Source organism: Chamaea fasciata, unplaced genomic scaffold (assembly GCF_029207755.1).
Source record: "Chamaea fasciata isolate MVZ Bird 193981 ecotype frontalis unplaced genomic scaffold, bChaFas1.0.hap1 SCAF_5, whole genome shotgun sequence".
In the NCBI taxonomy this organism is placed as follows: Eukaryota; Metazoa; Chordata; class Aves; order Passeriformes; family Sylviidae; genus Chamaea; species Chamaea fasciata.
In genome coordinates, this window is record NW_027094090.1 from 8,951,011 (window position 1) to 8,965,386 (window position 14,376).

Consider the following 14,376-nt stretch of genomic DNA (forward strand, 5'->3'; position numbering starts at 1 on the left):
CTGTTGTTTCTTTGTAACATGCAAGATCTGGCAGCATTCTTCTGCTATCAGTAAGCATATCCTCCTGAGGGTCAGTGGTCACTGAGGTCATTGAAGTAGTGGTCCTGCTCCTTTTTCATTGAGAGAGATTTCAGAAGGTACTGTTGAGTGATTACTCACCTGTAGGATCAGCTTTTTCACTTTCTTCTTGTATCTTGTCAGCATTATTAACAAATGTGTCCACGGAATTTTTATGGGTTGAGTGGGAGCTGGGATGCTGCAGTCAGTCCCTGACAGAGTTTGGTGTAACCATTTCTCTTAGTTCAGCTCACACAAGGGAGTCAGAGGCCAGTTTGTAACAGAGGCTGGAGCAGACATGAATTCCCGCCTCAAAGGCAGAGATAAGGCAGAGGTAACATTTACATGCTGTGTTATAGGTCTTTCCTTCAACTCCTACATCTGTCGTATAAATTTGTGTATGACAGAATTTGAAAATCAATGTGTCAGTGTGAACTGCACTGTCCAGTGGACAGGTAGTGGCATAAAAAAGATTTACAGATGAAGCACTGTAAAATAAGCTTTATTTAAGTTTCTTTTAAATCTTTTTGTATTAAATAAATGGAGATACCATTACCTGTGTGCTACACCTACTGCAGGTACTGTACTAATGCAAATACAGGTACCACTAACTTTGTGGAAGGTCACACAGCTCCTTTTAGGGTTTCTCATCTTCTTTAGATCTGCAGTCATAGTCAGACAGAGACAGAAAGAAAGAGAGAATTCCTTCTTTGATTCAGTGTATTGTCATCAGAAGAAGGAAACAGTTTTGTAAATTTTAAACCTGGTTTCTAGTTATGGTTATTGCAAACCTTGGACCACCCCAGGTTTAAATTCTCTAAACATTTCGTTTTGCTTTATGATTATAATGTTTAGAATTTGTTTGTAGTACCAGTAGCAGCAGATCTACTTATTTATGTCGTGCTCCTGCGTTTACATTTCACTCTATCAGCTAAACTTAAACCAATTCACACAATATGTCAGAAGTATTTTGTGTTAGAGATCTTAGATTTACAGGCTCAAAAATTTTGCTAAGAGTGCTCTGGATCTGCAGCAGCTGCAGCAAATCAAACTATGGTTCACAGACTTCACATAGCAACTCACAATTAATTTGTAGATATAATGGAGTTCTTTACTGCACATAAACACTGCATATGTACACAGCAACCCTCACCCCCAACCACCTTTTAAATAAAAAACTCATAATCTTTTTCTTTAGAATAATGTGGTTATAGGGATTCTATGCTGGCAATCAAATATAAGGTTTGCATTTGAGTTTAAAAATACTCTTTATTTACAGGCATGTTTTCAGGCTTTTTTTTTTACTTATCTGTCAGCATTTACTTAAATGGCAATTATGCTATTGAAACAAACTCAGGTTTGACAGAGATCTGTTGTATTTGCCTTATTAAACAGAAAATAGGGAGTAAACCCATCTTGTTTACTCTTTAGAGACCCTTGTACTGTACTACATGAGGGCTCCACAGCCCTGGGGCTTTGTGTTTGTACTGATCTAAGACTGAATCCTAATATTTGAACATCTGTGTTGCCACCCTTCTACCTATTGCTTAAAACTGTATAGGAAAAAGTCTAAGCCCTTGGGGCAAGACTGTGTACCTATTAAATTGAAAAGATGCTGAGGTATAGAGCTTGACTGCCTTGCCTGAGGCCACACATTTCTCTTGGGTTGAAATTGTGTGTACTTTTGCACCACTTGCTTTGCTACAAAACTTGTTGTGTAAGGGTGTACGGACTTGCAATCATCACACAGCAATTTGCAAATTATAAAGAGTGAATTCACCCTGTGAGAACACAAACTTATGGAAAAAAAAAAATCTATCCCCTGCATGTACTGATATGTGAATTTTCCTTTTCTATTGTTAAGGTTACTTTCCAGTGCAGGCATCTTTCCCCATGCCCAGCAGCCATTCCCAGATATCTTGCTGACAGCCAAAGCCTGAGCACTGAGCAGCAGCTCCAGCTTCTGCCTCTGTGCCTTTGCCCCAGCCCTTCCCTCAGCAGGCAGGGAAGGAGCCTGAGGCACCCACAGAGCCCACCCTGCTAGAGAATCAGATTTCAGACAAAAAAAGCTTTGTCCTTGAGCACAAATATGAAAATCAGCTTGTTTGGGTATTTCTGACTCCTCTGGAGCTCCAGCCCTGGGTCATGTTGTTTTTGTAGAGAGCCAAGGAGTTGTATAATGGGTGGGATACGTGGGGTTACAAATGCAAGTAAGTGCATGTAAGCTCAGGTTGGTGGGGGAATTGCCCTTATTTGTATGCATGTATTTGTTTGAACAGACCTGCTGCACCCTGCATCTTATCTAAATACAAAACAAGGCCCATAGCCTCTAGCAGCTCCCTTGTGCCTTGCCTCCTCCAGCTCTCTTTCTCCAGCTGTAAAATGAAAACAGAACTTTAATGTTGGGGAAATTGTTTTGAATTTGCCACACTAACCTTTTTGGTACCATCTCAGGATAACCAAAGTGTACCTATTCAGTCTGTTGAGCATCTCAGATGCCAGCTGAAGCCCAGGAAAATTAATAAATAACACCGTATAGCTTGGAGAGGAGGTCTAGAGAGAGGCAAGATTTGAGATTTTGCACTACTATTTGCTTTACTCACTGAATATGGTTTTAGCTTTCATAGTGTGAGCTCACATTTGGATTTTTGTGTCCTTTTTGAAAAAACATATCATAAATAAGAAGAAATATTACATTTTCCACAAGATCTTTCAAAGAAAAAATTCCACATGGACTACCTCAGAATCAGAAATATTTACATTTTGTAGTCTTATGATGACAGAGAATAGTATTTTGAGAAATGTCTTAACTATATGTTTGTGGAGCAGTTTTGGCTTTCTCTTTTTTTTTTTTTTTTTAGGAAAAATGCAAATATTTCAATAAGAATGCACAGTATCACAACCAAAGGGGAGTCTTCACTAACCTTAACAGGCACCAGATCATGCTGCTTTACAGCAGATCTTAATGGCCAAAGGCAGAACACCTGTATGCCTCAGTACTACAGAGAGGTGCCAGTAATAACAATCCCATCAGGTGGACACAAACTCATCCCTGTTGAGGTCTGTGCTGAGAGGCAAACCCTGCATCACCTTCTCCACCGACAATATCTCAAGCACTCCTGCTGAGCCACTGCCAGACAGCTGTCACATCAGCATAAAATCCACTGCAACCTGCAATTGTGTGCAAGAATTGGAGCAAATAGCTGTGTGATTTAGCTCGTGCTCCCGTGGTTCAAGTGCTGCTGGCACAGCTTCCAGCTGACTCAAAGCAAGCCCAGGTATGTGTACGTGACCTGCTCTTGGAGAACTAACAGGTAGGCATGACCTGCTCCCTGCTCCTGATTATACAGCAGCCTCCAAGAGTCCCTGGGCACTCTGATGATTTACTTCTGTCCTTTCACTAAAGATGTATTTTTTTTTCCTTTGTCCTAGTAGTTCACATATTTTATTCTTCTTGAACAGATCTGTCTTCTCCCATCCACGTATCATGGATGCTATTACATTTATTAGCATTTCATTATATTATTGTTCTGGGTTCTTTTCAGTTTGCTGGCATACAGACATGTCTTATGAAATCTTTCTCTCCAGATATTATTATCTCTGGTTAACTACCAACTTTTGTTGAGTGCATTATTGTCAAATGCATATATTAATTTTCATTTTCCTTTCTTTGTGATCATTTTTTTGTAAAAAACAATAAAAAATATAAAGATTTAACTTGACTTTAATGCTTTATCCTTTTTTAAAAAGTGCAATTGTTAATGTCTAAAATGCACCTTACATAATCCTGAATGATTATATGCATGAGATCTTAATTACAGAGAACTTTATTCCTTAATTAATGTATTCCAGACATCTGTAGTTTTGATGTATAAAAACCTACTTCTTGCCATGGGTATATTTTTAAGTCACACATGCAAAAACGAGATGAAGTTTTCTGGTACTTGTTAGCAGTGTAAGAGGTAGCTGCTTGGCACTTTTAAATCTGATGATGTTAATCATCACAGGGCTTTGATCAGACTTTTATATATTTTTTAAATACTGCCCAATCCTAGGCATCTAGTCAGATAAATAATTTTACTGATATATGTAGATGACTTAAGGTTCCAGACTCAGAGACATTTTAAATGGAAAGGGGAGAAGCTACTGTGTAAAAGCACATAAGGGGGAAAAATATGTAAAAAGCAGATCTTTTTTTCTTTAAAGTGAGAAAGTACATACAACTAGAATCTTTTTACCCTGATCCACTTAGTTGCGTGCTGTTTAACGACACGAAGTGATAATGTATTTAAATGGTTAATGCAAGGGTTGATCCTCTAAAACCGAGCTGGGAACAAAAGCTGAAATGACTTTTTGAAAGGGAGGGGCAGGAGGAATTCTGACCCTTTTCCTGGCGCTTTACAACGTGAAACCACAAAGCAATTGAGGAATCAGTGCACGGCACGTGGATTAAAACGCTTCCTAGAAGCAGCCAGTACTGTAGATTGCCTAAACCCTCCCTGAACTTTCCGTGAATACAGCAGCCTGACAGCCCGGCTTCCCGCTGGGTGGATCCTGCAACTCCAGGAGGGAATGGCACTTCTTGTTTTTAATTAGCAAAGGTGAAAGGTGAATTAAAACTAGCTGTTTGGCAAGTCAGAGCAAGGGGCTGAGTTCTGAGGAGCACCAAGGAGGAGGGTGCTTTCTCCTTTCTCCCGTTGCTTTTTTTTTTTTTTTCCCTTTCCCTCCCTCCTTCTCTGAATGAATTGCCTCGCAGGAGGGACTGAAAATACAGCTTCTTCCTGAATCCACTGGCAGAGTTACTAAAGACAGCTCAAGACACAACGCTGCAGAGTAACGTCTTGGAATGTCCTCGCACTTTATAAACAATTGTCCTAGGGAGGGAATATTTTTACGTGACATTTGCACAGCTTGACAAATGGCTAGCTGAGGCTGTGTGCTGCTCTGATGAACGTTGACTTTCCCACAGAGACACCCCACAAACTGACCATAGAGAGAGACCTAGCTGCACTGGCAAAGTAGACGTGGAAGTTGGAGCCTTAAAAAACACCCCACCAAAACAACAAACAAACAGCAGCAGTTCAGTGAAGAGAACAAGAAATTTATCTTGGGCAGGATGGCATCTGCTCAGGACCTTCTAATCCTGGCACTATATGGCTTGTTACTAGAGTTACCGGCTGGATGTCACACAGCAGATACGAGGCAACCAAGGTTACGTCTGTCACATAAAGGTAGGTCAGTGTGTCAGGATTTTAAAGGCTTTTTACTGTGCAAGTTCATTGACTTCACTGAATGTATTGCATCGGTATTAAATTATGGTCCTTTCATAGAGTAAAATTCTCCTGTTCAGAAATCTTGTGAATTGTTTCCTTGTACTAAACTGCATCCTAGATTGAGTTTACTGAATTCTATAAGACTTAAGGTACTTGCAGTGATGATTTTAGGCTACTGAAATGTGCTTCTACCTGAAAGTGTGTTAGATTTGCTTGTCATTCGCTTACTCTCTGTGCTGTAAGAAGGCTGTCAGGTCTCTTAATAAGAGGGAAAGAAATGGAGAAGATAACTTGAAATTATTGCTGAATAAATGTGCATCATGTAACCCTTGAACAATTAAATGTTTGTTTCACTTTTAGAATTCTATCTGTCTGCAAATATAGCTAAGGCAAAAGGACTGAATTCCTGTGCAACCATATGATTCATTTTCTGAACTAGCAAGTGTCATCACACTATAATTAAAATGAGTACCTGCCAATGTAAGTCTGCTTGCTGTTTCACTGAGTGACCCAAAGGAAAAATGTTATTTTTTCTGGCATGTTTATGTAGAATACTTATAACTTTTATTTTTGCTTAAAATTATTTAAGTCTCAATTATCTGAAGGTTCAACCATTCTTCCTTAGCTTCTTCAGTGTCCCTGTTCTGTTCTGGATTGCATGTGATTTTGGTTTAATCCTGTAAGTATATATTTAAATACCTGTGCATAGACACAGCAATCCAGTTCTCTGCAGCAGGACATACATTTGTAGATTATATACTTAGACAGATATGACAGATGACCATTGCAATAGGAGAAAAAAAAGTAATTGTGCGAGATAAACTGATGATTGGCCAATTAATAATGTTTGGATAGTTCCTCTTAGGAGCAGATGAAAAGAAAATGCCTTTTTACTGACATAGTTGGCAATGAGCAAATTCTAATTTACTGAAGAACATTTCAATGGTTATGCAAGTGATAACTAAGCTGCATCTTCACTAATGTGAAGTACATTAGAATACCTATTTTAAGAATGGCTAAGATTTAAGAACTAGCAGCATCTAGAGCTCCGTGTGTATGCAGCTTTACTCTAAACAAGGCTTAATTGTGTTTTATATAGCAAGCTAAATTACCAATTATAGGGAAGGGAGAAGCTGAATAGGATAATTGGTCTGAAAGTCTTGCTAGGGAGCTGTAAGAAATGGGGTTTGCTTTTATAGGGCAGTGAAATGTTTTAGAGAAGTATTTTTCATGGAAAGCTGTCTTGTAAGTAAACAATTAATTGCTCTGAATGAAATAAATTCTATGACCCCTTTTAACATGTAAACCACTTTTCTTTTAACCTGTGTACCAGAGTACAGTAGAAATGAGTGCCAAATGCTGATTGTATAATCCTTTCACCTCTCTTACTGTTGAAAATGTGCATTTTAATATTGATTTATTTCTAGATATAATTGCTAGGGCTATAATTATTATTGATATTTTTTTTGCTTCTGATAGGGTAAAGGGGATGAGAAAAACACAGTAAATGAGACAAATAGATCTAGTGTTATGTTGGTTCAGGACTTTGGCTTAGCTGCCAGTTTTGGCAAGCCCCCCACTATGGTGCTGTGACTATTAACTGCTTCTCTCCTTACTTGTAGTAGTAATTGCTTTCTAATGGTTGGAACTAGTGTACATTTCACTGCACACTACTTCTCTTTTCAGCAGTGAGCCAGTAATTTGGTCATGACACATCATAACTCTGATATCTTCAAAGAGATCTTAAAACATGCATTTCTCACAGAGGGCCAAACCTTACCTGCCTGATGGCAGCTCCCTCAGATCCAAGGACACAGAAAGATCTGTCCTCATAAATTTCCTACCATGGTCGCACACATCACCATCTTATATTTCACCTTGTACAATACCCTATCACATTTTTCACACCTGGGAAATGTGGCTGATTTTACAAGCAGTGTTGCAGTCAGGGAGTGCCTGACCACATATCCCCAGCCAAGGGCTGGAAATGCCATACCTGCCTGCCACCCTGGGAACAGCTACTGCAGCCCTCCCAGCCAAAAGAATGTAGCGACCAAGCATGAGGACAATGAGCAAATGTTACTGCTTTCCTCACTAATCAAACAGGAACAGCAGGAGGGACCCTCATCTTAATTGCATTTGCTCCGGAGTAAGGCTGCTGTGGGTACCAGGGAGGTGTGGGGTAGTTACAAAGAGGTGGTCATGCACCCTCTGAAGGTGCTTCTGCCTGTCCTGTGAGTTCAGCCTGTACTGTGGTACAGAGGATGAAGCCCCTGTGTGCAAAATTTCAGTGTGGAGCAGCTACAGCCTCAGACAAAAATTTCACTGCAAAGACCCTGCAACATGGAAGTCAGCAGGCCTGCTAACTGCCTCCCTTTGGAATTGCAGATGTTCGTGGCTAATTGAGATTCAGGCCCTTGAAAGATAGGCTAGCGCTGACTGGAAATTTAAAAGTTTGAGTGATGAGGTTAGGGACATCGGATTTGGTTTTTTTATGGAAGGATATTTAAAACCAGTCCTTTTTAAAGTCTTGTTTCCTTAGAGTCAAGAGAATGCTTGCACAAATTAGAAAGAGTCTCCTTTAATTTTTATAAATTCACAAATCATCTCTTTAAATCAGTTTTAAAGTGGTGCTCAGTGAAAGTGAGTTAGTGGTCTGACAGTGAATGGGAACCTTTTGCTCTCACAGCAAACCAGACCTTCACCTGCAGTGCACACGTCTCCAAACCCACAGCAACAAGATCAGGTCCTAACCCTAGCAGAGGGGTCGCCTGATGGATAGAAATACCACAATTCCCCTGCCAATTAAGGGATATATTGTGCAACCCCTGTTTGACTCCATGGCCATTTACTCTGCTTCAGTGGGAATTAATGAAAGTCCTGCATTAATGAACTACTGTTAAACCTGTCAAGTCAATGCAAACTGTAATGGTGATTTTTGCTAAGGTAGATCATGGCCTTTATTCACAGTAAACTCCAATGTGAATTTTACCATTTTTTTATCAGATGAAAATTGCTCCTATTACCACCTAGCAGTCATTTTATGGTCCTAACTCCATTTTTAGTAAGTTGAGATAGGTTTACGTCCAGAACTTGAAGTTGTTTTCCTCAAACCATCATCTTGTGTCCATTAGAAAATTTATATTGCAATTAGTACCATTTGTGGTATTAGTGTTGTGATTGCAGTAAAGGTCAGTGGTTGAAGATGACCAACCAAGATCTAAGTACTCCAATAGCTTCATGTTGATTTGTAGAGATGAAAATGTGTTCTAGCTTGTTAATATTACAGAGAAATAGATTTCTGCATTATTAAGTTATAGGTTGACAACTTCATTTAAAAATCATTAGCTTATTTTATGTACAGTCTATACTCTGGCTAATGAGGTGTTAATGGAAGCCAAGCTTCAGCCCTATTCTTTATAGGCTGCTGGTGAAATTCTTTCCCAGTATCCCACAGTTTGAGTTCTCGCAATGGGAAATATATAATTAAGGTGAAATCAGCACACACTGTGTTTTAAAAAGAAACTATTTACATTACAGATTGAAATGGATTGGGTTTTCAGAGGACAGGAGGGATATATTTTTATAAGCCTAACAGAGCTACACTGGAAGCATGTGGGCCTGAAAGGACCATGAAGGATTTAATTGCATAATTCAAGCATTATACATGGTTTTCTTCATATTTATATATGAAGAATATATATAATTGGTATAATCGGTTTGAGATTTTTTTTTCTTTCCCTAGTTCATAAATATGGTAAAGAACAAAGGTAATACAATATGAAAATGAGATGTTGAGCCTTTAGAGTGGGCTGTACAATTCTGTTGCTGCAGTGGGGTCTGGTGCAGTTATGTACAGCAATTCGCACCTCTTTAGGGATCTTTTTTCTGTTTTATCCACTACATTCACTTGAGTGACTTGAAGGATTTTGGCATTACCTGACCTCAGGTTGTGTATCTATGCACTAGACACTGCTCTTGTCTGGAAAAAGTGTAGTTAAGAAGCAGTTGTGCCTGCCTTACCCATTGAAATATGTCTTTTTTCCCTGTTGTTGGAACTGCTTGCGACCTTCTACAGTAGAGTCAAGCTGCAGCAGGCAGAAGGAGGAGACTGAACTTAGAAGGAAATCATCTGGGTTAAAAAATGTATTCTCCAAGCACAAATATTTCAAATAGGAACATGCTGCTAAAGAAGGGAGAGATGAAACGTTGCAGACAAAAACTGATACTCTCCATGTTCACAGTCATATTTTAAAACGTAAAATGTGTAATATAAAACACTTATAGAAGGGTTCTTTAGAGCTGACTGATCATCTTGGAGGGCTTCTGAGATCTCTTACAGCAGAAAAAAATGTTCTGTTGCTGTTTGCAGGAAGCACATCTTCACCACACCTACTTTAACTTTGCAATTTAGAATTTATTGTAATTAAGACTAAGAGCTAAACCATGCTTATTCATATCTTACTCTGTTCTCTGGCTAGAGGGCAGTAAAATTTACTTAGAGGCTAACAACTACATTGAGTAACAAAATTGTAGGGAATATTTAGACTGAATTCTAAAGTAGACAAATATGTCTAATAAAAGTATAGTATATATAGTATATACTATATATACTATATATATATGTACACTATATATATATAGTATATATAGTATATGTCTAATAAAAGTATTTTCAATTAGTAATCACCTGGCCACATAAATCATGACTAATTAATGAATAGCCACATAACTGAGAACTGAATCATGAATGGTTCAATTTCATACATGAAAATATTTTCTGTTTTTAACAGCTTTCACCAGTTTTGAATGAATAGGAAAGAGCAGTTTTCCTACCAAAGCAAATTCAAATCCAATAAAGAGGTTAATTTGTGCTAGATATAAATCACCTTGACTTTGTACCAGGATAAGGAACTGACTTTGCTTCTATATAGTCCAGAGATGTCTATGTACAAAAATAGAGGCTCCACATCTAAATGTGCTTGGGTATAAGGGCTGATAACCAGAATTATGAGTGTTTGGAAAATATACATCATGAGTGTGTTTTATATGAGAACATTTTATAATTCTCGAGGCCACATAGAACTCAGTGTCAGCTTAGAAATATCTTAAGCGAAGATGCAAAAGCATCTCTAGGCCACTTATGAGGCAGAGAGGAGAACTTTTGCACCTCCCACTGGATAGTCAACTGATTGTCTACCAACACTTAGGACAAGATTTAGATTTATTATCTACCCATATCACAAAGAGTGACTGCTAGGAAGTTTAGGAGTGCTTACAAGTAATCCTAGAGTGACTTACTCACTGAGACAGGAATTTTTTGGCAGAGAATTCCTGCTAGTTCCTTTCATAACTGCATTTTGTTGACAAAGGCTGCTGTAAGTGTTGCTGTTGCAGAGCTCTGAAGTGATAAGTGCCACTGCCGGGGATGCAAGGAGCAGACGGTTTGCAGCCTAACATCAATCACTTCCCTGTTCCTGCTTTAAAGAGCTAAGTACTATCTGAAGGTGCAAGACCAGAATATCCTGCATGTTGCTGCGTCTCTGCAGCTAACTCCCTGCTTTCAAAGTGATAACACCATCTGCTATTTTAAACTCTTCATCAGATATTGTACTCATTATTATTTCACTGAAAGCAGACATTATATTTCACCTAAATGAAAATGGGATTAATGCTATTCACATGACTTACAGGATGGTTAACATCTGTGTCATGCCTTTTGAGCAACTTCTGATCAGTAAATACACTAAAAGTGTGCAATGGAAATATTATATATTAGTGAAACTGCCCCAGTTTTCTTCATGTAGCTGGGCAAATATGATGAGGTTATAGCATGCAGACCGTGTTAATTACAAAAATCATCATTTCTTGAAGGATTTCATAGCCTGTAGGAATAAAGATAACAATCTTTGTTTTACAGGGAAAAAAGCCCTCTTGAGTATACTATTTAAAATGTTTTGTGTTGGTTAGTTAATGTTTGGCATGTATTTAAATCAGTTAAAGATTTGGAATTAAACATGAAAAAACATGTTGAAAAAAATTATAAAAATATGTGGTATACTTTAGCCATAATTTCAAACTCCTGTTAAGAAAGGACTTAAATAATTTTGAAGAAACAATATTTGAGAAGTTTTAAAAATAAACTCCATCTTTAAATTGGTGAAAAATTTAAATTGTCATCACCAAGTTTCAGTTTGAGGAATTGAATTTACTGAGCCTACTGTATACATTAAAATAAAGCAAACCATGATTTTCTCAGAGCACAGTTTTAAAACCAATGTGTTTATCTCACATTGACAAATTTAATTTTTCCCTTGATCTTGGTTCTTCTGATCACCCTCAAGGCTACAAATTCTTATTTTGGAAGAGAGATTTCTCCTTGTTAACATCTTCAATTGAAAGCTGACTTCTATGTCCTTCTCCTCCAAGAATTTTCTTCTTAGTTTAAGCTCTAAACTGATATGCTTTCACTCATGCTGCATCCCTTTGGCAAACCGTTTTATAGCAGTCTAATGACTTTGGTATTTTTCCCTTTCAAAACAATGTAAAGTAGGAATGCACCATTATGTATTTTTTTTTCTTACCCTGTGATGATTTTCATACCTGCAAAAGTATTTTAAGGTTAATTTTGTTTGGGTTTTTTTTTAAATTTTTTTAGGGCATAAGATTACAAGCACAAGGAGTGGTTTCTCTGGCTTGTCTCAGGGGTTCTTTGTGGCATTTTGATGCTAGAACTTTGCAAAGGATTTGTAAATTGCAGCACATCACAATTTAGCATCCAAATAGACTGTTTAGCTGCACTGCTCTTGGTGAACGTATAATCTTAGTCACAAATCTTTGTTCCTCTTCTAGTCTACTCATTCTTATTTTACCTGCAATTTGGAGGACCTCCAGGATGTAATGGCATGTCAAAGGTTCCTTTTACAGTTTCTGTGCAAGTATGTACAGGAGGTCTGCAACCACAAAGTTGTCAAAGGGGTGCCTGCCAAACATCTTGGCCCTGGCATGACACCCAGCCTGTGTGTGCAGCCAATAGCTGCAAAACTTGAATCGCTCATATAGGGGCAAAATAATTTTTGATTAAATAAAAGTTGAATCTCATCTTTAAATTACTTTTTATTAGTCTCAGGTGAAAGCAGAGGATTAGCAGTTATGTCATGTCTCCCTACCTTGTCTCGCTAGACTACTTGATGTGCTTTATTGCCTCTTCTATCAATCAGAATCTGCTCAGCTCTCATTAAAAGTCAACAAATCTTCCAGTTACATCTAATGATCTAAGATTTGTTCCTGAATTCAGTGTTGTTTTCAGACTGAAACTTCATTTGCCCTGTGGAAGTGCCAATCTTTTCCCTTGTAAACTCCACAAGAACAGAATCAATTCTGTGTACCAGGAAGCAGCAATACTCCATCATGTTGTCTTTGCTTTTCCATGGAGAAACACAGTGCCATGGCACTTTCTGTAACTCACCTGCCTGTTACTGATTGACTTCTGGTACTCAAACCTCCAGTATCAAGGAATGGATTAAAAACTGGTGTTGTAAACTTCTGGACATTACAAAGTCAACTCAAAAGAAACCTTCTTTATGTTCAAATGGCAAAGACTAGTTTGACATAGACATGGAACATTCAAAAATTATGTTACCATTCTTGGTTGAGTTTTCATATCAGAAATTCCTAATTATGAAGGAAACTTTCTAGTCAAGGAAGATTATATGAGAAAGACGAGACTTGTCTGCTTTGTGGTATCTATAGTTCAAAAGATCTTTATGAATATTTAATGTCAAAATACAGAAAAAAATTAGAGGCCAAAAATTTCATTAATGAAAAGTAAAAAACCCCCTACATACTCAACCAAAAAATGTCTAGTAGCCAAAAATGGGAGAAAGACAAAAAATCACTGACAGTTTCTCATATCTCTTTGGCCTGAGCAAAAGATGTTCATTATTTGTAAGAATTTGATGACTGGCAATGTACAGTATTCTTCTGACTGTGATTTGGCAGGAACAGATATGAAGGAAAGTTGTTTATGGTCCTTGTGAAATCATGTTGCTAGCATTTTTACTTCATCAGTAATGAAGAATTTCAGGTTTTAGGAGATTTGCTTGTTCAGCATTTGCAGTTTACCTTCTCCTATTTTTTACCTTCTCCCTATTTTTTTAAGTGCCCAAAAACCCCCAAAAATATATTTACATACACACATAAGAAATTCTCAACCCCTGCTAGACCCCTCTAGCATGGTGATGGATCTTTTTATTTTTTCCAAGAGTAATTCTCTAAACCAAGGAGCCAGTGCTTGGAAGATAGGCATTCAGTGAAAGGAGATTTAACTCCTCTTCACATCTTTAATGTATCTGTTCTCTACTTCTGTGTTTATTTTCATCTAAAGGATTCTTGACTTCATACTGTGAAGCAATTGAAGCTTCTGTGGGGAGCCAAACAATGGGGTTTTTACTGTTGCTGAGTTTGCTTTATAAGCTTTTTGTTACAACACATTTGTTTAATAGGCCTAGTAAAGTGGTGAATGCAGCTGTAAATATATCTTTTATTTGTTGATGTGCAATAAACATCACAAGGATGTCGGTCTTTTCTTATTCTGATCTTCCTGACACTGGTGAAAGGAAATTGTACAAAATGAATGAAAAGTGCCTTAAACTGATTTCAGAAAACAACAGTCCCCACATACCTAAGGGTTAGTACCTTGTTTCTCTTTTAACAGATGGTTTCTCCCAGCAGTGTTACTAAAACTTAATAATAGCAAAATAATAGATTTCTTGATGTGAGGGACTATTCCAGATAGCACTATTCACTGGGGTCATCTCTGAAGGTCATTCTTCAACCAGAAAGCTAAAGGTTAGCAAATGTTGCTCAATTCCATGAGCTCCTGCAACTCTTTATTTATGATTAAGCTAAGCACTCTCCTGTGGTTGTGTGGTAAAAGCCAAAAGCAAAGGAAAATAAACCCATTCCTTAATATATTAAATATTTCATCTTAGTTGATTGAGAATGGTATGATGCAAGGCTTGAAAATATGTGCTGTCTGGGAGCC

The 14,376-nt window shown here is 37.8% G+C and overlaps 1 protein-coding gene across 1 annotated transcript in view; it reads left to right on the forward strand.

Moving 5' to 3' along the window:
- The first annotated feature begins 5,081 nt into the window (after positions 1 to 5,081).
- Positions 5,082 to 14,376, forward strand: part of SEMA3E (semaphorin 3E) — a 127,532-nt gene continuing 118,237 nt past the window's right edge. The window contains exon 1 of the mRNA XM_066182776.1: positions 5,082 to 5,288. Coding sequence (XP_066038873.1) covers positions 5,174 to 5,288 — 115 coding nt within the window. The 5' untranslated portion in view covers positions 5,082 to 5,173. The remainder of the gene's footprint in view (positions 5,289 to 14,376) is intronic.